This window comes from Zophobas morio, unplaced genomic scaffold, assembly GCF_036711695.1.
Source record: "Zophobas morio isolate AGI-343-1 ecotype UQ-CSIRO unplaced genomic scaffold, CSIRO_AGI_Zmor_V1 ptg000881l, whole genome shotgun sequence".
NCBI classification, from domain to species: Eukaryota; Metazoa; Arthropoda; class Insecta; order Coleoptera; family Tenebrionidae; genus Zophobas; species Zophobas morio.
Window position 1 is genome coordinate 30,843 of NW_026972983.1, and position 23,407 is coordinate 54,249.

Consider the following 23,407-nt stretch of genomic DNA (forward strand, 5'->3'; position numbering starts at 1 on the left):
AATAATTCGCCTCAAGACGGATAGTGGTAATGTATATGTGCACAAGAGTTCTGAAGTATAATACTACCACGCCGACTGTATATCAAGGGTAAAAAACAAAAATGTTCTGCTTTGAGCACTATGCATCCTGATATAATAATTCAAGATAATCGAAAAAAGCTTCTGGACACCATAGCTTATTGCAACTTTACAAAATATGGCGACGATACGGTGGCCCAAGTGGCTAGAAAAAATTCGTCCAAAGCGGGATCAAGGGCAAGTTATTTATAACATTTTAAACTTGGCTGTAATAAATGCATGGATTTTATATCAGGAAGTGATAAAGAAGAAAATAAGCAGACGAAAATTCCTCTTGAAATTGTGAAAAGAACTCGCAGCAAGTGATGTTGGGTCAGGTCAGGTCAAACTAATAAAAATGATCTACTGCTGAAGAAAAAGTTTACAGGAAAAAGGAAACAATGCCATGCAACTAAATGCCGCAAAAAAGAAAACCGAACGCGTCATAGATGCAAAAACAATTTATGCGGAAAATGAAATAAATTTACAAATTTCTTGTATGCAAATTGCTTTGAATCATAAGTTTCATTTATGATTTCCACTTTCTAATGCTTATGTTATTGTAATTTAGTTATTTAATTAATTTTAATAAAGTATTTACGCTATTGGCCATGTTTTATTGAAAAAAAAGTACAGCGGTCAAATGACCGCAAGCCGTCCGTAGAGGTATGCGCTAAACGCCGTCCTCCTAGTGTTAAGTGTGTTTGGTGGCTCAGAACCATCAAAAAACGTTGAAATATAGTTCAAATTCAATAAAAATCGACAAAAATACAGTTTCTAGCTAAAATTTGATGATTTCGTTGCACTTTCCGAGCCCGTAGGGTATCTGATTGGCTTAAAAGTACAAGAAAACACTTCAAAAGTGACGTTTCTGAAGAATTTTAACAGTTTTCTTGTATCTACGAACGCCAGAATGTATAAAATTGACCTAAACGTCTCCTTTTCCTATTCTGAGTCGATTCTGCATGCTTTAAGTGTGTTTGGTGGCTCAGAACCATCAAAAAACGTTGAAATATAGTTCAAATTCAATAAAAATCGACAAAAATACAGTTTCTAGCTAAAATTTGATGGTTTCGTTGCACTTTCCGAGCCCATAGGGTATCTGATTGGCTTAAAAGTACAAGAAAACACTTCAAAAGTGACGTTTCTGAAGAATTTTAACAGTTTTCTTGTATCTACGAACGCCAGAATGCATAAAATTGACCTAAACGTCTCCTTTTCCTATTCTGAGTCGATTCTGCATGCTTTAAGTGTGTTTGGTGGCTCAGAACCATCAAAAAACGTTGAAATATAGTTCAAATTCAATAAAAATCGACAAAAATACAGTTTCTAGCTAAAATTTGATGGTTTCGTTGCACTTTCCGAGCCCGTAGGGTATCTGATTGGCTTAAAAGTACAAGAAAACACTTCAAAAGTGACGTTTCTGAAGAATTTTAACAGTTTTCTTGTATCTACGAACGCCAGAATGCATAAAATTGACCTAAACGTCTCCTTTTCCTATTCTGAGTCGATTCTGCATGCTTTAAGTGTGTTTGGTGGCTCAGAACCATCACATCATTCGCATTCTGAGTGGTGAGCTTGTTAAAAGTGACGTTTGATGTGTGCTCTCAATGATATCAGTTTATTTTGCCATTTTAGACAATCATTCTTATGTAAGTTGCATTTAATTTACACTTTTATGCGTTCCGCTTCTATTTGCGTAACAGTCAATTAGTGAGCTGTTATCAAACTTACTTAATTTGTAATTTAGTATTTTAATATCGGTTTGTTTACTTTTGATAGTTCCTTTATTGGCCACACAAACGCCACAGTCAGCGCTGTGGGCGCCGGCGTAAAACCTGTTTGGGATACGCTGTGTAAGTTTTGTTTGTTTACGTTTGAATATCCTTGCATGCTATTAGTTTTGTGAAGAATTTTTCTGGTTTTAAGCCTAGCGTTTTCGCTATGGCATGTAATCACATCTGTTCCGGTTGTAATAATCCTGTTTCTGCATCGTGCGGTATAGCTTGTGACCTTTGCAAACAGTTTTCTCACTTCAACTGCCTGGGAATCAAGCAGGAAGAAATTAGTACGATTAATCGTCTTCATTTGCATTCGCCTCACTTAAAAATTTTGTGTGTGATTTGCATCGACGTTTTTAATACTCCTCCTCTGTCTCCCTCTGAAGCATCTCCTTTAAATGCTGAAAATCCTTTTTTGAAATATGTTCACACTATTGTATCCCATGAGCTTAAGCCTATACGACATCAATTAGAATCTCTGCAGCACTCCATTAATACAACTTCGCATCCTATTAACGAAAACCTCAGTTATGCTAATAAGTTAAAAAATGCTTCTGAATGCAGCGTTATTATTAAGCCAAAAAACTCGTCCCAAACAGTTAAACAAACCAAGTCAGATGTTCTCCATTCTATTAAACCTCTATCTTCAGATATTGAAATTAGTAGCGTTAAATCTGTATCTAATGGCGGCCTTGTAATAAAATGTGCAAATAAACTTCACAGCGAGAAACTCTTAGATATCGCCAGCAATAAACTTCCCGATACTTACAACATTAAAAAAACACCTCTCATTCTACCTCGCCTACGCTTTGTTGGTATCCCCGAAGGTTTGGATAAAAATGATATTGCAACTTACGCCTTAACTCAAAATCCGCATTTGTTTCATAAAGATTCCATTTGTGAAGTTAAAAAAATTTGGTCTACTTCCAAATCTGAAAATACTCTTCAAGCTGAATGTTTAGTTGATGCTGATTCCTACAAAAAACTTCTAGATACAGGTCATCTACTTATAGGCCTCAATGGTTGCACAGTGTATGACGCTGTTACAGTTTTGAGGTGTTTCAAGTGTAATGCCTTTAACCATGGTTCAAGTCAGTGTAAGAAAAATCCTGTGTGCCCTGTATGTTCTGAATCTCATGTACTCAAGGACTGCCTCGTAAACAAAGATAAAACAAAATTTAGCTGTTTAAACTGTTCTCATCTTCGTAACTCCCAACATCTTGATATTGATACATCTCATGCTGTGTGGGACTATAATAGATGCTTTGCATACAAGTTAGCCCTAGCTAAACTTAAACAGGATGTGTTCAACATACCCATCTCTTTAGCTACTCCCAAAACTTTAATGGAACCTCTGCCACCATCCTCTTCTTCGTCTTCTTGACTAAATAATTCGTTGAGCATTAGCCACTTTGATATATTAAATTTTTATTATCAGAATGTTCGTAGTCTCAGATCTAAATTATCAAGTTTTTATCTAAATGTATCAGATAATTTTTATGATATAATTCTACTGACGGAGACGTGGCTTAATGATAGTATAGCAGATAATGAAATTTTTCCTCCCAGTTATCGTATTTTCCGTTCAGATAGGAAATACGATACATTAAAAGTTTCTAGAGGAGGTGGTGTTTTAATAGCCGTTAATTCATCTATAAGGGCCGTAAAATTAGATCTAAGTAATTTAAATTTAACGTCACTGCCATCGATCGACTTAATTGGCATCAAACTTTATTTTCAAAAATGCATTCTTCAACTTCTCTTACTCTATATTCCCCCTGCCTTATCTACCAATGAATATTCTTTGCTATTTGAAACTCTATGCCAATGTAATTATTTGTATGACTCAAATGTATTTATTGTTGGAGATTTTAATTTACCTGCATACAGCAGTTGTATTAACTCTATGGACTTACCACCATCTGTCAAACACCTTTCGGATTTCCTCACGTTTCTTTCTTTACATCAGTGTAATAATATTACAAATAATCTTAATCGAATTCTTGACCTCGTAATTTCAAATGAGTGTATTACCATCTCTAAGGCAAATGACCCTCTAGTAAATGAAGACTTACACCATCCGTCCTTAAATTGGACTCATAATCTGCACATTTCAAAATCACCTAAAGAATTAAGCCCTGACACAATTTTTTATTTCAATTTTCATAAAGCTAATTTTCAGGAACTATACAGTGAGCTGTTGCTTTCTGACTGGAATTTTTTACTCAGATATCATGATGCTAATTCAGCTTGTCAGGCATTCTATGAATTCCTATTTTCAATTTTGGAGCGTTTTGTGCCCAAAACCAAACCCCGTTCCTTAAAATATCCTGTCTGGTTTTCAGCAAAGATTATTAAGTTAATTAAGAAAAAGGATTCATTATGGAAGAAATTTAAGAAATCAGGATTACTTAGCGATCGTGAGGAATTTACACAATACAGGAAGCTTGTCAAGAAAGAAATTCGAGTAGCCTACGGAAATTTTGTGGCTGAAGCTGAATCAAACATAAAATCGGACCCAAAAGAATTCTGGAAATTTGTGAAGTTAAAGAAAGGGAACTCGGGTGTCCCTTGCAATATGACTTATTTGAATAAAACAGTCTCTGGAGGTAATCAAATTGTGCATTCATTTGCTAATTATTTTAAATCAACTTTTCAACCATCGAATATTTTTGGCCCAGTTAACAACAGGGACTCTATGTCTTACAATAACTTTTCTGTCACTGAAATATCTGAAGACGAAGTGTTCTTAAAAATAAAAAACTTAAAATCCAATAACACTGCGGGTCCCGATTCCATTCCTGCTTTTTTGATCAAAGATTGCGTCGGAATTTTTTCTAAGCCACTAACATACCTCTACAACATAATACTGTCAACACAAACTTTTCCTGATCATTGGAAAGTATCCAAAATTATCCCCCTCTTTAAAAAAGATGACAAGTCGGTCATAGAGAACTACCGTCCTATTTCTCTTCTGAATAATTTCGCTAAGATCTTTGAATCTCTTTTGCATGACACTATCTATTACCAGATTAAACATCATTTAAGTGATGCCCAACATGGATTCGTTCAAGGCCGCTCCACAGTTACGAATTTAATGACCATATCTCAAGATCTCGCTAGCAATTTAGACAATGGCTATCAAACTGATGTTGTGTACAGAGATTTTTCAAAAGCATTTGATCGTTTGGACCATGTTATTTTGCTGCGAAAACTCTTAGAATTCGGTTTTTCTGAAAAATTATATTTACTTTTCACTAGTTACATTACTGAACGTAAATGCTTTGTTGAATGTTGTGGCTTTCGTTCATCCAATTTCACTGCTACTTCAGGCGTTCCTCAAGGCTCTGTTCTTGGGCCCCTAATTTTTAACATTTTTATAAATGACGTTGTCAATGATATCAGATCTTCTGTTCTTCTGTACGCTGACGATATGAAACTATATCGTCGCATTACTAGCATTCAAGACTGTCTAGTTTTGCAATCGGACCTAGATAAGGTACATTCGTGGTGTTCAAAGAATCTTCTTCAATTAAACTATAAGAAATGTTATCTTTTATCGTTCACCTTATTAAGAGTTTTGATAGCCTTTGACTACACCCTCAATAACAACATTATTCTGCGACAATCTCAGGTAAAGGATCTGGGCGTTATTTTTGATAAAAATCTGTCTTTCACAAATCATGTTAATACTATTATATCGGAAGCACTAAAAATGTTTGGTTTTATAGTTAGGAATTGTACCGACTTAAAAAGTGAAACACCAGTTAAATTGCTCTATTATTCTCTGGTTAGGAGCAAACTTGAGTATGCGGCAATTGTGTGGTATCCACATTACAGTACTTATTATGGAAATAGAAAGAGTTCAAAGAGGATTCCTAAAGTATTTAAATTTTAAAATGTTTCATATATATCCACCGCGTCGATTTCCACAAGAAGAGTTGCTCTGGAAGTTTTCCATGTTAAGCATTGCCGATCGAATAAACACTGCTTATGTGCGGTTTTTTGTAAAACTGCTCAATAATTACATCAGCTGTCCATATTTATTAAACTTATTTAATTTTAGTTGTTCAACGGTTATGGTTAGAAGGCGGAATATTTTATACAACAGCAGAGCTAGGACCAATCTCATGAAATACTCTCCTATTAACAACATTTGTAATGCCGTGAACAACTTCCATTATATATATGATATATTTACTTGTAAGCAGACAGATATCACAAATTTTGCATCCAGGAGGCACTTACAGCACAACACATAATTACAGAGCGTCAGAATTTTGTTCTACTCTTTTTTATAATGAGTTATACTTATTGTTCTATTTTTTTCTTGATATTTAGATATATTTGCAGGCATACGTTGTATCTAATTATTTATTTGTAAGATAGACTACTTTTTTACTTTTGTTTTGTATTCTGTAATTGGAGATTAATCTCTGTTGAGTACAATAAATTATTATTATTATTATTATTATTAAAAAACGTTGAAATATAGTTCAAATTCAATAAAAATCGACAAAAATACAGTTTCTAGCTAAAATTTGATGGTTTCGTTGCACTTTCCGAGCCCGTAGGGTATCTGATTGGCTTAAAAGTACAAGAAAACACTTCAAAAGTGAGGTTTCTGAAGAATTTTAACATTTTTCTTGTATCTACGAACGCCAGAATGCATAAAATTGACCTAAACGTCTCCTTTTCCTATTCTGAGTCGATTCTGCATGCTTTAAGTGTGTTTGGTGGCTCAGAACCATCAAAAAACGTTGAAATATAGTTCAAATTCAATAAAAATCGACAAAATTACAGTTTCTAGCTAAAATTTGATGGTTTCGTTGCACTTTCCGAGCCCGTAGGGTATCTGATTGGCTTAAAAGTACAAGAAAACACTTCAAAAATGACGTTTCTGAAGAATTTTAACAGTTTTCTTGTATCTACTAACGCCAGAATGCATAAAATTGACCTAAACGTCTCCTTTTCCTATTCTGAATCGATTCTGCATGCTTTAATTGTGTTTGGTGGCTCAGAACCATCAAAAAACGTTGAAATATAGTTCAAATTCAATAAAAATCGACAAAAATACAGTTTCTAGCTAAAATTTGATGGTTTTGTTGCACTTTCCGAGCCCGTAGGGTATCTGATTGGCTTAAAAGTACAAGAAAACACTTCAAAAGTGACGTTTCTGAAGAATTTTAACAGTTTTCTTGTATCTACGAACGCCAGAATGCATAAAATTGACCTAAACGTCTCCTTTTCCTATTCTGAGTCGATTCTGCATGCTTTAAGTGTGTTTGGTGGCTCAGAACCATCAAAAAACGTTGAAATATAGTTCAAATTCAATAAAAATCGACAAAAATACAGTTTCTAGCTAAAATTTGATGGTTTCGTTGCACTTTCCGAGCCCGTTGGGTATCTGATTGGCTTAAAAGTACAAGAAAACACTTCAAAAGTGACGTTTCTGAAGAATTTTAACAGTTTTCTTGTATCTACTAACGCCAGAATGCATAAAATTGACCTAAACGTCTCCTTTTCCTATTCTGAGTCGATTCTGCATGCTTTAAGTTTGTTTGGTGGCTCAGAACCATCAAAAAACGTTGAAATATAGTTCAAATTCAATAAAAATCGACAAAAATACAGTTTCTAGCTAAAATTTGATGGTTTCGTTGCACTTTCCGAGCCCGTAGGGTATCTGATTGGCTTAAAAGTACAAGAAAACACTTCAAAAGTGACGTTTCTGAAGAATTTTAACAGTTTTCATGTATCTACGAACGCCAGAATGCATAAAATTGACCTAAACGTCTCCTTTTCCTATTCTGAGTCGATTCTGCATGCTTTAAGTGTGTTTGGTGGCTCAGAACCATCAAAAAACGTTGAAATATAGTTCAAATTCAATAAAAATCGACAAAATTACAGTTTCTAGCTAAAATTTGATGGTTTCGTTGCACTTTCCGAGCCCGTAGGGTATCTGATTGGCTTAAAAGTACAAGAAAACACTTCAAAAGTGACGTTTCTGAAGAATTTTAACATTTTTCTTGTATCTACGAACGCCAGAATGCATAAAATTGACCTAAACGTCTCCTTTTCCTATTCTGAGTCGATTCTGCATGCTTTAAGTGTGTTTGGTGGCTCAGAACCATCAAAAAACGTTGAAATATAGTTCAAATTCAATAAAAATCGACAAAATTACAGTTTCTAGCTAAAATTTGATGGTTTCGTTGCACTTTCCGAGCCCGTAGGGTATCTGATTGGCTTAAAAGTACAAGAAAACACTTCAAAAATGACGTTTCTGAAGAATTTTAACAGTTTTCTTGTATCTACTAACGCCAGAATGCATAAAATTGACCTAAACGTCTCCTTTTCCTATTCTGAATCGATTCTGCATGCTTTAATTGTGTTTGGTGGCTCTGAACCATCAAAAAACGTTGAAATATAGTTCAAATTCAATAAAAATCGACAAAAATACAGTTTCTAGCTAAAATTTGATGGTTTTGTTGCACTTTCCGAGCCCGTGGGGTATCTGATTGGCTTAAAAGTACAAGAAAACACTTCAAAAGTGACGTTTCTGAAGAATTTTAACAGTTTTCTTGTATCTACGAACGCCAGAATGCATAAAATTGACCTAAACGTCTCCTTTTCCTATTCTGAGTCGATTCTGCATGCTTTAAGTGTGTTTGGTGGCTCAGAACCATCAAAAAACGTTGAAATATAGTTCAAATTCAATAAAAATCGACAAAAATACAGTTTCTAGCTAAAATTTGATGGTTTCGTTGCACTTTCCGAGCCCGTTGGGTATCTGATTGGCTTAAAAGTACAAGAAAACACTTCAAAAGTGACGTTTCTGAAGAATTTTAACAGTTTTCTTGTATCTACTAACGCCAGAATGCATAAAATTGACCTAAACGTCTCCTTTTCCTATTCTGAGTCGATTCTGCATGCTTTAAGTGTGTTTGGTGGCTCAGAACCATCAAAAAACGTTGAAATATAGTTCAAATTCAATAAAAATCGACAAAAATACAGTTTCTAGCTAAAATTTGATGGTTTCGTTGCACTTTCCGAGCCCGTAGGGTATCTGATTGGCTTAAAAGTACAAGAAAACACTTCAAAAGTGACGTTTCTGAAGAATTTTAACAGTTTTCTTGTATCTACGAACGCCAGAATGCATAAAATTGACCTAAACGTCTCCTTTTCCTATTCTGAGTCGATTCTGCATGCTTTAAGTGTGTTTGGTGGCTCAGAACCATCAAAAAACGTTGAAATATAGTTCAAATTCAATAAAAATCGACAAAAATACAGTTTCTAGCTAAAATTTGATGGTTTCGTTGCACTTTCCGAGCCCGTAGGGTATCTGATTGGCTTAAAAGTACAAGAAAACACTTCAAAAGTGACGTTTCTGAAGAATTTTAACAGTTTTCTTGTATCTACGAACGCCAGAATGCATAAAATTGACCTAAACGTCTCCGTTTCCTATTCTGAGTCGATTCTGCATGCTTTAAGTGTGTTTGGTGGCTCAGAACCATCAAAAAACGTTGAAATATAGTTCAAATTCAATAAAAATCGACAAAAATACAGTTTCTAGCTAAAATTTGATGGTTTCGTTGCACTTTCCGAGCCCGTAGGGTATCTGATTGGCTTAAAAGTACAAGAAAACACTTCAAAAGTGACGTTTCTGAAGAATTTTAACAGTTTTCTTGTATCTACGAACGCCAGAATGCATAAAATTGACCTAAACGTCTCCTTTTCCTATTCTGAGTCGATTCTGCATGCTTTAAGTGTGTTTGGTGGCTCAGAACCATCAAAAAACGTTGAAATATAGTTCAAATTCAATAAAAATCGACAAATATACAGTTTCTAGCTAAAATTTGATGGTTTCGTTGCACTTTCCGAGCCCGTAGGGTATCTGATTGGCTTAAAAGTACAAGAAAACACTTCAAAAGTGACGTTTCTGAAGAATTTTAACAGTTTTCTTGTATCTACGAACGCCAGAATGCATAAAATTGACCTAAACGTCTCCTTTTCCTATTCTGAGTCGATTCTGCATGCTTTAAGTGTGTTTGGTGGCTCAGAACCATCAAAAAACGTTGAAATATAGTTCAAATTCAATAAAAATCGACAAAAATACAGTTTCTAGCTAAAATTTGATGGTTTCGTTGCACTTTCCGAGCCCGTAGGGTATCTGATTGGCTTAAAAGTACAAGAAAACACTTCAAAAGTGACGTTTCTGAAGAATTTTAACAGTTTTCTTGTATCTACGAACGCCAGAATGCATAAAATTGACCTAAACGTCTCCTTTTCCTATTCTGAGTCGATTCTGCATGCTTTAAGTGTGTTTGGTGGCTCAGAACCATTAAAAAACGTTGAAATATAGTTCAAATTCAATAAAAATCGACAAAAATACAGTTTCTAGCTAAAATTTGATGGTTTCGTTGCACTTTCCGAGCCCGTAGTTTATCTGATTGGCTTAAAAGTACAAGAAAACACTTCAAAAGTGACGTTTCTGAAGAATTTTAACAGTTTTCTTGTATCTACGAACTCCAGAATGCATAAAATTGACCTAAACGTCTCCTTTTCCTATTCTGAGTCGATTCTGCATGCTTTAAGTGTGTTTGGTGGCTCAGAACCATCAAAAAACGTTGAAATATAGTTCAAATTCAATAAAAATCGACAAAAATACAGTTTCTAGCTAAAATTTGATGGTTTCGTTGCACTTTCCGAGCCCGTAGGATATCTGATTGGCTTAAAAGTACAAGAAAACACTTCAAAAGTGATGTTTCTGAAGAATTTTAACAGTTTTCTTGTATCTACGAACGCCAGAATGCATAAAATTGACCTAAACGTCTCCTTTTCCTATTCTGAGTCGATTCTGCATGCTTTAAGTGTGTTTGATGGCTCAGAACCATCAAAAAACGTTGAAATATAGTTCAAATTCAATAAAAATCGACAAAAATACAGTTTCTAGCTAAAATTTGATGGTTTCGTTGCACTTTCCGAGCCCGTAGGCTATCTGATTGGCTTAAAAGTACAAGAAAGCACTTCAAAAGTGACGTTTCTGAAGAATTTTAACAGTTTTCTTGTATCTACGAACGCCAGAATGCATAAAATTGACCTAAACGTCTCCTTTTCCTATTCTGAGTCGATTCTGCATGCTTTAAGTGTGTTTGGTGGCTCAGAACCATCAAAAAACGTTGAAATATAGTTCAAATTCAATAAAAATCGACAAAAATACAGTTTCTAGCTAAAATTTGATGGTTTCGTTGCACTTTCCGAGCCCGTAGGGTATCTGATTGGCTTAAAAGTACAAGAAAACACTTCAAAAGTGACGTTTCTGAAGAATTTTAACAGTTTTCTTGTATCTACGAACGCCAGAATGCATAAAATTGACCTAAACGTCTCCTTTTCCTATTCTGAGTCGATTCTGCATGCTTTAAGTGTGTTTGGTGGCTCAGAACCATCAAAAAACGTTGAAATATAGTTCAAATTCAATAAAAATCGACAAAAATACAGTTTCTAGCTAAAATTTGATGGTTTCGTTGCACTTTCCGAGCCCGTTGGGTATCTGATTGGCTTAAAAGTACAAGAAAACACTTCAAAAGTGACGTTTCTGAAGAATTTTAACAGTTTTCTTGTATCTACGAACGCCAGAATGCATAAAATTGACCTAAACGTCTCCTTTTCCTATTCTGAGTCGATTCTGCATGCTTTAAGTGTGTTTGGTGGCTCAGAACCATCAAAAAACGTTGAAATATAGTTCAAATTCAATAAAAATCGACAAAAATACAGTTTCTAGCTAAAATTTGATGGTTTCGTTGCACTTTCCGAGCCCGTAGGGTATCTGATTGGCTTAAAAGTACAAGAAAACACTTCAAAAGTGACGTTTCTGAAGAATTTTAACAGTTTTCTTATATCTACGAACGCCAGAATGCATAAAATTGACCTAAACGTCTCCTTTTCCTATTCTGAGTCGATTCTGCATGCTTTAAGTGTGTTTGGTGGCTCAGAACCATCAAAAAACGTTGAAATATAGTTCAAATTCAATAAAAATCGACAAAAATACAGTTTCTAGCTAAAATTTGATGGTTTCGTTGCACTTTCCGAGCCCGTAGGGTATCTGATTGGCTTAAAAGTACAAGAAAACACTTCAAAAGTGACGTTTCTGAAGAATTTTAACAGTTTTCTTGTATCTACGAACGCCAGAATGCATAAAATTGACCTAAACGTCTCCTTTTCCTATTCTGAGTCGATTCTGCATGCTTTAAGTGTGTTTGGTGGCTCAGAACCATCAAAAAACGTTGAAATATAGTTCAAATTCAATAAAAATCGACAAAAATACAGTTTCTAGCTAAAATTTGATGGTTTCGTTGCACTTTCCGAGCCCGTAGGGTATCTGATTGGCTTAAAAGTACAAGAAAACACTTCAAAAGTGACGTTTCTGAAGAATTTTAACAGTTTTCTTGTATCTACGAACGCCAGAATGCATAAAATTGACCTAAACGTCTCCTTTTCCTATTCTGAGTCGATTCTGCATGCTTTAAGTGTGTTTGGTGGCTCAGAACCATCAAAAAACGTTGAAATATAGTTCAAATTCAATAAAAATCGACAAAAATACAGTTTCTAGCTAAAATTTGATGGTTTCGTTGCACTTTCCGAGCCCGTAGGGTATCTGATTGGCTTAAAAGTACAAGAAAACACTTCAAAAGTGACGTTTCTGAAGAATTTTAACAGTTTTCTTATATCTACGAACGCCAGAATGCATAAAATTGACCTAAACGTCTCCTTTTCCTATTCTGAGTCGATTCTGCATGCTTTAAGTGTGTTTGGTGGCTCAGAACCATCAAAAAACGTTGAAATATAGTTCAAATTCAATAAAAATCGACAAAAATACAGTTTCTAGCTAAAATTTGATGGTTTCGTTGCACTTTCCGAGCCCGTAGGGTATCTGATTGGCTTAAAAGTACAAGAAAACACTTCAAAAGTGACGTTTCTGAAGAATTTTAACAGTTTTCTTGTATCTACGAACGCCAGAATGCATAAAATTGACCTAAACGTCTCCTTTTCCTATTCTGAGTCGATTCTGCATGCTTTAAGTGTGTTTGGTGGCTCAGAACCATCAAAAAACGTTGCAATATAGTTCAAATTCAATAAAAATCGACAAAAATACAGTTTCTAGCTAAAATTTGATGGTTTCGTTGCACTTTCCGAGCCCGTAGGGTATCTGATTGGCTTAAAAGTACAAGAAAACACTTCAAAAGTGACGTTTCTGAAGAATTTTAACAGTTTTCTTGTATCTACGAACGCCAGAATGCATAAAATTGACCTAAACGTCTCCTTTTCCTATTCTGAGTCGATTCTGCATGCTTTAAGTGTGTTTGGTGGCTCAGAACCATCAAAAAACGTTGAAATATAGTTCAAATTCAATAAAAATCGACAAAAATACAGTTTCTAGCTAAAATTTGATGGTTTCGTTGCACTTTCCGAGCCCGTAGGGTATCTGATTGGCTTAAAAGTACAAGAAAACACTTCAAAAGTGACGTTTCTGAAGAATTTTAACAGTTTTCTTGTATCTACGAACGCCAGAATGCATAAAATTGACCTAAACGTCTCCTTTTCCTATTCTGAGTCGATTCTGCATGCTTTAAGTGTGTTTGGTGGCTCAGAACCATCAAAAAACGTTGAAATATAGTTCAAATTCAATAAAAATCGACAAAAATACAGTTTCTAGCTAAAATTTGATGGTTTCGTTGCACTTTCCGAGCCCGTAGGGTATCTGATTGGCTTAAAAGTACAAGAAAACACTTCAAAAGTGACGTTTCTGAAGAATTTTAACAGTTTTCTTGTATCTACGAACGCCAGAATGCATAAAATTGACCTAAACGTCTCCTTTTCCTATTCTGAGTCGATTCTGCATGCTTTAAGTGTGTTTGGTGGCTCAGAACCATCAAAAAACGTTGAAATATAGTTCAAATTCAATAAAAATCGACAAAAATACAGTTTCTAGCTAAAATTTGATGGTTTCGTTGCACTTTCCGAGCCCGTTGGGTATCTGATTGGCTTAAAAGTACAAGAAAACACTTCAAAAGTGACGTTTCTGAAGAATTTTAACAGTTTTCTTGTATCTACGAACGCCAGAATGCATAAAATTGACCTAAACGTCTCCTTTTCCTATTCTGAGTCGATTCTGCATGCTTTAAGTGTGTTTGGTGGCTCAGAACCATCAAAAAACGTTGAAACATAGTTCAAATTCAATAAAAATCGACAAAAATACAGTTTCTAGCTAAAATTTGATGGTTTCGTTGCACTTTCCGAGCCCGGGGGGTATCTGATTGGCTTAAAAGTACAAGAAAACACTTCAAAAGTGACGTTTCTGAAGAATTTTAACAGTTTTCTTGTATCTACGAACGCCAGAATGCATAAAATTGACCTAAACGTCTCCTTTTCCTATTCTGAGTCGATTCTGCATGCTTTAAGTGTGTTTGGTGGCTCAGAACCATCAAAAAACGTTGAAATATAGTTCAAATTCAATAAAAATCGACAAAAATACAGTTTCTAGCTAAAATTTGATGGTTTCGTTGCACTTTCCGAGCCCGTAGGGTATCTGATTGGCTTAAAAGTACAAGAACACACTTCAAAAGTGACGTTTCTGAAGAATTTTAACAGTTTTCTTGTATCTACGAACGCCAGAATGCATAAAATTGACCTAAACGTCTCCTTTTCCTATTCTGAGTCGATTCTGCATGCTTTAAGTGTGTTTGGTGGCTCAGAACCATCAAAAAACGTTGAAATATAGTTCAAATTCAATAAAAATCGACAAAAATACAGTTTCTAGCTAAAATTTGATGGTTTCGTTGCACTTTCCGAGCCCGTAGGGTATCTGATTGGCTTAAAAGTACAAGAAAACACTTCAAAAGTGACGTTTCTGAAGAATTTTAACAGTTTTCTTGTATCTACGAACGCCAGAATGCATAAAATTGACCTAAACGTCTCCTTTTCCTATTCTGAGTCGATTCTGCATGCTTTAAGTGTGTTTGGTGGCTCAGAACCATCAAAAAACGTTGAAATATAGTTCAAATTCAATAAAAATCGACAAAAATACAGTTTCTAGCTAAAATTTGATGGTTTCGTTGCACTTTCCGAGCCCGTAGGGTATCTGATTGGCTTAAAAGTACAAGAAAACACTTCAAAAGTGACGTTTCTGAAGAATTTTAACAGTTTTCTTGTATCTACGAACGCCAGAATGCATAAAATTGACCTAAACGTCTCCTTTTCCTATTCTGAGTCGATTCTGCATGCTTTAAGTGTGTTTGGTGGCTCAGAACCATCAAAAAACTTTGAAATATAGTTCAAATTCAATAAAAATCGACAAAAATACAGTTTCTAGCTAAAATTTGATGGTTTCGTTGCACTTTCCGAGCCCGTAGGGTATCTGATTGGCTTAAAAGTACAAGAAAACACTTCAAAAGTGACGTTTCTGAAGAATTTTAACAGTTTTCTTGTATCTACGAACGCCAGAATGCATAAAATTGACCTAAACGTCTCCTTTTCCTATTCTGAGTCGATTCTGCATGCTTTAAGTGTGTTTGGTGGCTCAGAACCATCAAAAAACGTTGAAATATAGTTCAAATTCAATAAAAATCGACAAAAATACAGTTTCTAGCTAAAATTTGATGGTTTCGTTGCACTTTCCGAGCCCGTAGGGTATCTGATTGGCTTAAAAGTACAAGAAAACACTTCAAAAATGACGTTTCTGAAGAATTTTAACAGTTTTCTTGTATCTACGAACGCCAGAATGCATAAAATTGACCTAAACGTCTCCTTTTCCTATTCTGAGTCGATTCTGCATGCTTTAAGTGTGTTTGGTGGCTCAGAACCATCAAAAAACGTTGAAATATAGTTCAAATTCAATAAAAATCGACAAAAATACAGTTTCTAGCTAAAATTTGATGGTTTCGTTGCACTTTCCGAGCCCGTAGGGTATCTGATTGGCTTAAAAGTACAAGAAAACACTTCAAAAGTGACGTTTCTGAAGAATTTTAACAGTTTTCTTGTATCTACGAACGCCAGAATGCATAAAATTGACCTAAACGTCTCCTTTTCCTATTCTGAGTCGATTCTGCATGCTTTAAGTGTGTTTGGTGGCTCAGAACCATCAAAAAACGTTGAAATATAGTTCAAATTCAATAAAAATCGACAAAAATACAGTTTCTAGCTAAAATTTGATGGTTTCGTTGCACTTTCCGAGCCCGTAGGGTATCTGATTGGCTTAAAAGTACAAGAAAACACTTCAAAAGTGACGTTTCTGAAGAATTTTAACAGTTTTCTTGTATCTACGAACGCCAGAATGCATAAAATTGACCTAAACGTCTCCTTTTCCTATTCTGAGTCGATTCTGCATGCTTTAAGTGTGTTTGGTGGCTCAGAATCATCAAAAAACGTTGAAATATAGTTCAAATTCAATAAAAATCGACAAAAATACAGTTTCTAGCTAAAATTTGATGGTTTCGTTGCACTTTCCGAGCCCGTAGGGTATCTGATTGGCTTAAAAGTACAAGAAAACACTTCAAAAGTGACGTTTCTGAAGAATTTTAACAGTTTTCTTGTATCTACGAACGCCAGAATGCATAAAATTGACCTAAACGTCTCCTTTTCCTATTCTGAGTCGATTCTGCATGCTTTAAGTGTGTTTGGTGGCTCAGAACCATCAAAAAACGTTGAAATATAGTTCAAATTCAATAAAAATCGACAAAAATACAGTTTCTAGCTAAAATTTGATGGTTTCGTTGCACTTTCCGAGCCCGTAGGGTATCTGATTGGCTTAAAAGTACAAGAAAACACTTCAAAAGTGACGTTTCTGAAGAATTTTAACAGTTTTCTTGTATCTACGAACGCCAGAATGCATAAAATTGACCTAAACGTCTCCTTTTCCTATTCTGAGTCGATTCTGCATGCTTTAAGTGTGTTTGGTGGCTCAGAACCATCAAAAAACGTTGAAATATAGTTCAAATTCAATAAAAATCGACAAAAATACAGTTTCTAGCTAAAATTTGATGGTTTCGTTGCACTTTCCGAGCCCGTAGGGTATCTGATTGGCTTAAAAGTACAAGAAAACACTTCAAAAGTGACGTTTCTGAAGAATTTTAACAGTTTTCTTGTATCTACGAACGCCAGAATGCATAAAATTGACCTAAACGTCTCCTTTTCCTATTCTGAGTCGATTCTGCATGCTTTAAGTGTGTTTGGTGGCTCAGAACCATCAAAAAACGTTGAAATATAGTTCAAATTCAATAAAAATCGACAAAAATACAGTTTCTAGCTAAAATTTGATGGTTTCGTTGCACTTTCCGAGCCCGTAGGGTATCTGATTGGCTTAAAAGTACAAGAAAACACTTCAAAAGTGACGTTTCTGAAGAATTTTAACAGTTTTCTTGTATCTACGAACGCCAGAATGCATAAAATTGACCTAAACGTCTCCTTTTCCTATTCTGAGTCGATTCTGCATGCTTTAAGTGTGTTTGGTGGCTCAGAACCATCAAAAAAGTTGAAATATAGTTCAAATTCAATAAAAATCGACAAAAATACAGTTTCTAGCTAAAATTTGATGGTTTCGTTGCACTTTCCGAGCCCGTAGGGTATCTGATTGGCTTAAAAGTACAAGAAAACACTTCAAAAGTGACGTTTCTGAAGAATTTTAACAGTTTTCTTGTATCTACGAACGCCAGAATGCATAAAATTGACCTAAACGTCTCCTTTTCCTATTCTGAGTCGATTCTGCATGCTTTAAGTGTGTTTGGTGGCTCAGAACCATCAAAAAACGTTGAAATATAGTTCAAATTCAATAAAAATCGACAAAAATACAGTTTCTAGCTAAAATTTGATGGTTTCGTTGCACTTTCCGAGCCCGTAGGGTATCTGATTGGCTTAAAAGTACAAGAAAACACTTCAAAAGTGACGTTTCTGAAGAATTTTAACAGTTTTCTTGTATCTACGAACGCCAGAATGCATAAAATTGACCTAAACGTCTCCTTTTCCTATTCTGAGTCGATTCTGCATGCTTTAAGTGTGTTTGGTGGCTCAGAACCATCAAAAAACGTTGAAATATAGTTCCAATTCAATAAAAATCGACAAAAATACAGTTTCTAGCTAAAATTTGATGGTTTCGTTGCACTTTCCGAGCCCGTAGGGTATCTGATTGGCTTAAAAGTACAAGAAAACACTTCAAAAGTGACGTTTCTGAAGAATTTTAACAGTTTTCTTGTATCTACGAACGCCAGAATGCATAAAATTGACCTAAACGTCTCCTTTTCCTATTCTGAGTCGATTCTGCATGCTTTAAGTGTGTTTGGTGGCTCAGAACCATCAAAAAACGTTGAAATATAGTTCAAATTCAATAAAAATCGACAAAAATACAGTTTCTAGCTAAAATTTGATGGTTTCGTTGCACTTTACGAGCCCGTTGGGTATCTGATTGGCTTAAAAGTACAAGAAAACACTTCAAAAGTGACGTTTCTGAAGAATTTTAACAGTTTTCTTGTATCTACGAACGCCAGAATGCATAAAATTGACCTAAACGTCTCCTTTTCCTATTCTGAGTCGATTCTGCATGCTTTAAGTGTGTTTGGTGGCTCAGAACCATCAAAAAACGTTGAAATATAGTTCAAATTCAATAAAAATCGACAAAAATACAGTTTCTAGCTAAAATTTGATGGTTTCGTTGCACTTTCCGAGCCCGTAGGGTATCTGATTGGCTTAAAAGTACAAGAAAACACTTCAAAAGTGACGTTTCTGAAGAATTTTAACAGTTTTCTTGTATCTACGAACGCCAGAATGCATAAAATTGACCTAAACGTCTCCTTTTCCTATTCTGAGTCGATTCTGCATGCTTTAAGTGTGTTTGGTGGCTCAGAACCATCAAAAAACGTTGAAATATAGTTCAAATTCAATAAAAATCGACAAAAATACAGTTTCTAGCTAAAATTTGATGGTTTCGTTGCACTTTCCGAGCCCGTAGGGTATCTGATTGGCTTAAAAGTACAAGAAAACACTTCAAAAGTGACGTTTCTGAAGAATTTTAACAGTTTTCTTGTATCTACGAACGCCAGAATGCATAAAATTGACCTAAACGTCTCCTTTTCCTATTCTGAGTCGATTCTGCATGCTTTAAGTGTGTTTGGTGGCTCAGAACCATCAAAAAACGTTGAAATATAGTTCAAATTCAATAAAAATCGACAAAAATACAGTTTCTAGCTAAAATTTGATGGTTTCGTTGCACTTTCCGAGCCCGTAGGGTATCTGATTGGCTTAAAAGTACAAGAAAACACTTCAAAAGTGACGTTTCTGAAGAATTTTAACAGTTTTCTTGTATCTACGAACGCCAGAATGCATAAAATTGACCTAAACGTCTCCTTTTCCTATTCTGAGTCGATTCTGCATGCTTTAAGTGTGTTTGGTGGCTCAGAACCATCAAAAAACGTTGAAATATAGTTCAAATTCAATAAAAATCGACAAAAATACAGTTTCTAGCTAAAATTTGATGGTTTCGTTGCACTTTCCGAGCCCGTAGGGTATCTGATTGGCTTAAAAGTACAAGAAAACACTTCAAAAGTGACGTTTCTGAAGAATTTTAACAGTTTTCTTGTATCTACGAACGCCAGAATGCATAAAATTGACCTAAACGTCTCCTTTTCCTATTCTGAGTCGATTCTGCATGCTTTAAGTGTGTTTGGTGGCTCAGAACCATCAAAAAACGTTGAAATATAGTTCAAATTCAATAAAAATCGACAAAAATACAGTTTCTAGCTAAAATTTGATGGTTTCGTTGCACTTTCCGAGCCCGTAGGGTATCTGATTGGCTTAAAAGTACAAGAAAACAATTCAAAAGTGACGTTTCTGAAGAATTTTAACAGTTTTCTTGTATCTACGAACGCCAGAATGCATAAAATTGACCTAAACGTCTCCTTTTCCTATTCTGAGTCGATTCTGCATGCTTTAAGTGTGTTTGGTGGCTCAGAACCATCAAAAAACGTTGAAATATAGTTCAAATTCAATAAAAATCGACAAAAATACAGTTTCTAGCTAAAATTTGATGGTTTCGTTGCACTTTCCGAGCCCGTAGGATATCTGATTGGCTTAAAAGTACAAGAAAACACTTCAAAAGTGACGTTTCTGAAGAATTTTAACAGTTTTCTTGTATCTACGAACGCCAGAATGCATAAAATTGACCTAAACGTCTCCTTTTCCTATTCTGAGTCGATTCTGCATGCTTTAAGTGTGTTTGGTGGCTCAGAACCATCAAAAAACGTTGAAATATAGTTCAAATTCAATAAAAATCGACAAAAATACAGTTTCTAGCTAAAATTTGATGGTCTCGTTGCACTTTCCGAGCCCGTAGGGTATCTGATTGGCTTAAAAGTACAAGAAAACACTTCAAAAGTGACGTTTCTGAAGAATTTTAACAGTTTTCTTGTATCTACGAACGCCAGAATGCATAAAATTGACCTAAACGTCTCCTTTTCCTATTCTGAGTCGATTCTGCATGCTTTAAGTGTGTTTGGTGGCTCAGAACCATCAAAAAACGTTGAAATATAGTTCAAATTCAATAAATTTTACATTTTTCTATTGTATGTTCCACCTGCACAACCTGTTAAATTTTATCAGATGTTTTTTGAAGCTTTTGGTTCGCTAGATTTTATTGTAGGTGCAGATATTGTCATTGTGGGTGACTTTAATCTTCCTGACTTTGTACAGAATAATCCTCCTGAGTATATTTCACAGAAAGTTAGTCATTTGAAAAATCTTAGTAATTTTTTAAATCTAAAACAGCTTAACTTTGTACCTAATGTCTATAGCAGAATACTTGATTTAGTTCTTTCAAATATAGATCCTATTGTAACTAAAGCTTCCGATGTTCTTGTTGATGAAGACCCGCATCATCCGTCTCTGATGGCAACAATAAAATTTCAGAAGACTGCAAATAGAAACCTTCCTAATTCGTCAAGCTCTAGTTATAATTTCCATAAAGCTGATCTAAATTCTTTATACGAAGCTCTCATGGAAGTAAGTTGGAAATCTTTAGAAATGTGCTCAGATGTAGATACAGCTTGTGATATATTTTATAATATCTTATACTCTGTACTAGACAAGTATGTGCCGAAGTACACAAATCGGAAATATACATTCCCTCCTTGGTTTACGCCAGAAATAATAAAAATGGTTCGTAAAAAGTATCGGATTTATAGAAAATGCCGAAAATACAACAGTCAAGATGATTGGCAGGTTTTCAAGGAGTTGCGTAAACAGCTTAAAATTAAAATATCGGGTGAATACAAAATTTTTAATGCTAAGGTTGAAAAAGATATGGTAGATAATCCTAAGGAATTTTGGAGGTATGTGAATTTGAAAAAAGGCAGTAGTAACATCCCGTCCACAATGACATATGATAAATCTCTGATATCAGGTCCAAAAAATATTGCTGATGCTTTTGCAACATACTTTCAATCGGTTTTCAATCCACCTTCAAATTTCAGTGGTGATGGACCAGATATTTGTAGTGGAGTGTTACACATTCCTAACATAACGGAAAACGAAATCAGTGCAGCTTTGGAAAAATTGAAACGGAAAAATACCGCTGGTCCAGACAGAATTCCATCTATTTTCTTAAAAGACTGTTCTCCCACATTGGTAAAGCCGTTGTTTATCTTGTTCAATAAAATCTTAACAGGTGGTGTAATTCCGAAGTTGTGGAAGATTTCTAAAATTGTTCCGATATTGAAGAAGGGTGATCGTAAGGCTATCGAAAACTATCGACCAATTGCTTTAATAAATAATTTCGCTAAAATCTTTGAAATGGTGATTTTTAATAACATTTATTTTCACTTAAAAAGTAATATTTCTGAAAACCAACATGGATTTATGCATGGCAGGTCTACAGTGACAAATTTAGTGTCTTTAACTCAATTCCTAAGTGAGTCAATTGATGAGGGCGGTCAGACGGATGTCATTTACATGGACTTTTCGAAAGCCTTTGACAAAATAAGTCACAATATTTTGTTGTATAAACTTGGTGTCATTGGATTCTCACCAGCGCTACTTAAGGTTTTTCACTCTTATCTTTGTGCTAGGAAACAGTTTGTCTATTGCAGTGGATGCTCATCAAAGGATGTATTTCCAACTTCTGGAGTGCCACAGGGGTCGGTGTTGGGGCCACTTCTGTTTTCCGTGTTTATCAATGATATAAGTCACATCCTGAATGTTGATTATTTACTATATGCTGACGATTTAAAAATATTCACAAAAGTGAAGTCAACGGCAGATTGTGTGAAGTTACATGGCAACCTAAATCAAGTCTTAAATTGGTGCAAAGTTAATGAATTGCCAGTCAATAAAACAAAATGCTACGTTATGTCTTTCTCTAAAATGAAAAATTCTATCTATTTTGATTACAGCATATTCGGTGAGTTAGTCTCGAGACCAAACATTGTTCATGACTTAGGAGTTAAGTTTGACAGTAAATTGTCTTTTATTGCTCACTTCGATTATATAGTCTCTGCGTGCTTTAGGTCCCTTGGCTACATACTCAGAAATTCAAAGGATTTTGTGAATACAAATACGTTAATTTCCCTTTTTATTGCACTGGTAAGAACCAAAATGGAATACGCAAATGTGGTCTGGTTCCCTTACTATAATATACATATAAACAATATTGAAAAGGTGCAGCGTAGATTCCTTAAATATCTGTATTTTAGAGAGGAGAGAACGTATCCTCCAGTTGGATTTCCACAAATTATGCTTTTGGAGAGATATTCTATGACAGCATTAGAAAACCGTAACAAATTATTTTTGGCACTCACTATTTATAAGGTTGTTAATAACAGATTAGATTGTCATGACATATTGAGAAGAATATGTTTTAATGGAAGTCCTAGATTACTTATATCTAGAAAACCGGAGTTATTTGCGTTACCAACACCTAGAACGAATGTTCTGAAGTTTTCACCCGTGTACAGATTGTGTTACATAGGTAACTGGCTTAACCGTCAGGTAGACATTTTTAATACAAATATGTGTACCATTAAGAAATTAAAGTTTGAATCGGTTTGAATTAAACAGAAATATATTCCATAAATGGGGTTCGCCCTGTCGAATATATAAGAATAATAATAATAATAATAATGATGAAAACAGCCATAGCACGTCGCGATTTCATAAGAAATCGTGGCATACAACGTCGATATTATTACGCGGGATTTTGTACTTATGGGTCATGTTTGAAATTAGTAAAAAGTCGATAATTTTAGCCAAGAGCTCGAATTTTCTTGGTTTGAATCTGTACTAAATAAAATCTTATTAAAAACAACGTGGTGTAGTTTGCCCAATAACTTTCAGATGGCGCATTAAATTAATTTTTATACGATTCAAAGGAAATCATCTTACCACGTCGATTTTAGAAAAAAAAAAACTCTCATGGTTGTGAGATTACCTTATGTTCTTATGTATTTTCGCTAATGTCGAAGAAAAAAAAAATGTTTATATAAGTCAAACACCTCATCCCACTTCGTCATAAGACATCGCTAAGCGATCCTGTAGGA

General features: G+C 34.9%; 1 protein-coding gene across 1 annotated transcript; it reads left to right on the plus strand.

The window, feature by feature from the left end:
• The first annotated feature begins 22,466 nt into the window (after positions 1 to 22,466).
• On the plus strand, positions 22,467 to 23,154 carry LOC135122098 (uncharacterized). Its single transcript, XM_064046332.1, has 2 exons — positions 22,467 to 22,839; positions 23,117 to 23,154. The coding sequence occupies exons 1-2, from the start codon at positions 22,467 to 22,469 to the stop codon at positions 23,152 to 23,154; spliced, it is 411 nt and encodes a 136-aa protein (XP_063902402.1).
• Positions 23,155 to 23,407: the final 253 nt, after the last annotated feature.

Excerpts from the sequence above, each read along its gene's own strand:
- LOC135122098 (XM_064046332.1), top strand. The coding sequence starts at position 22,467 with ATGGAATACGCAAATGTGGTCTGGTTCCCTTACTATAATATACATATA. Across the intron at positions 22,840-23,116 it reads GTACAGATTGTGTTACATAG|CCAAGAGCTCGAATTTTCTT; the intron begins GTAACTGGCTTA and ends CGATAATTTTAG.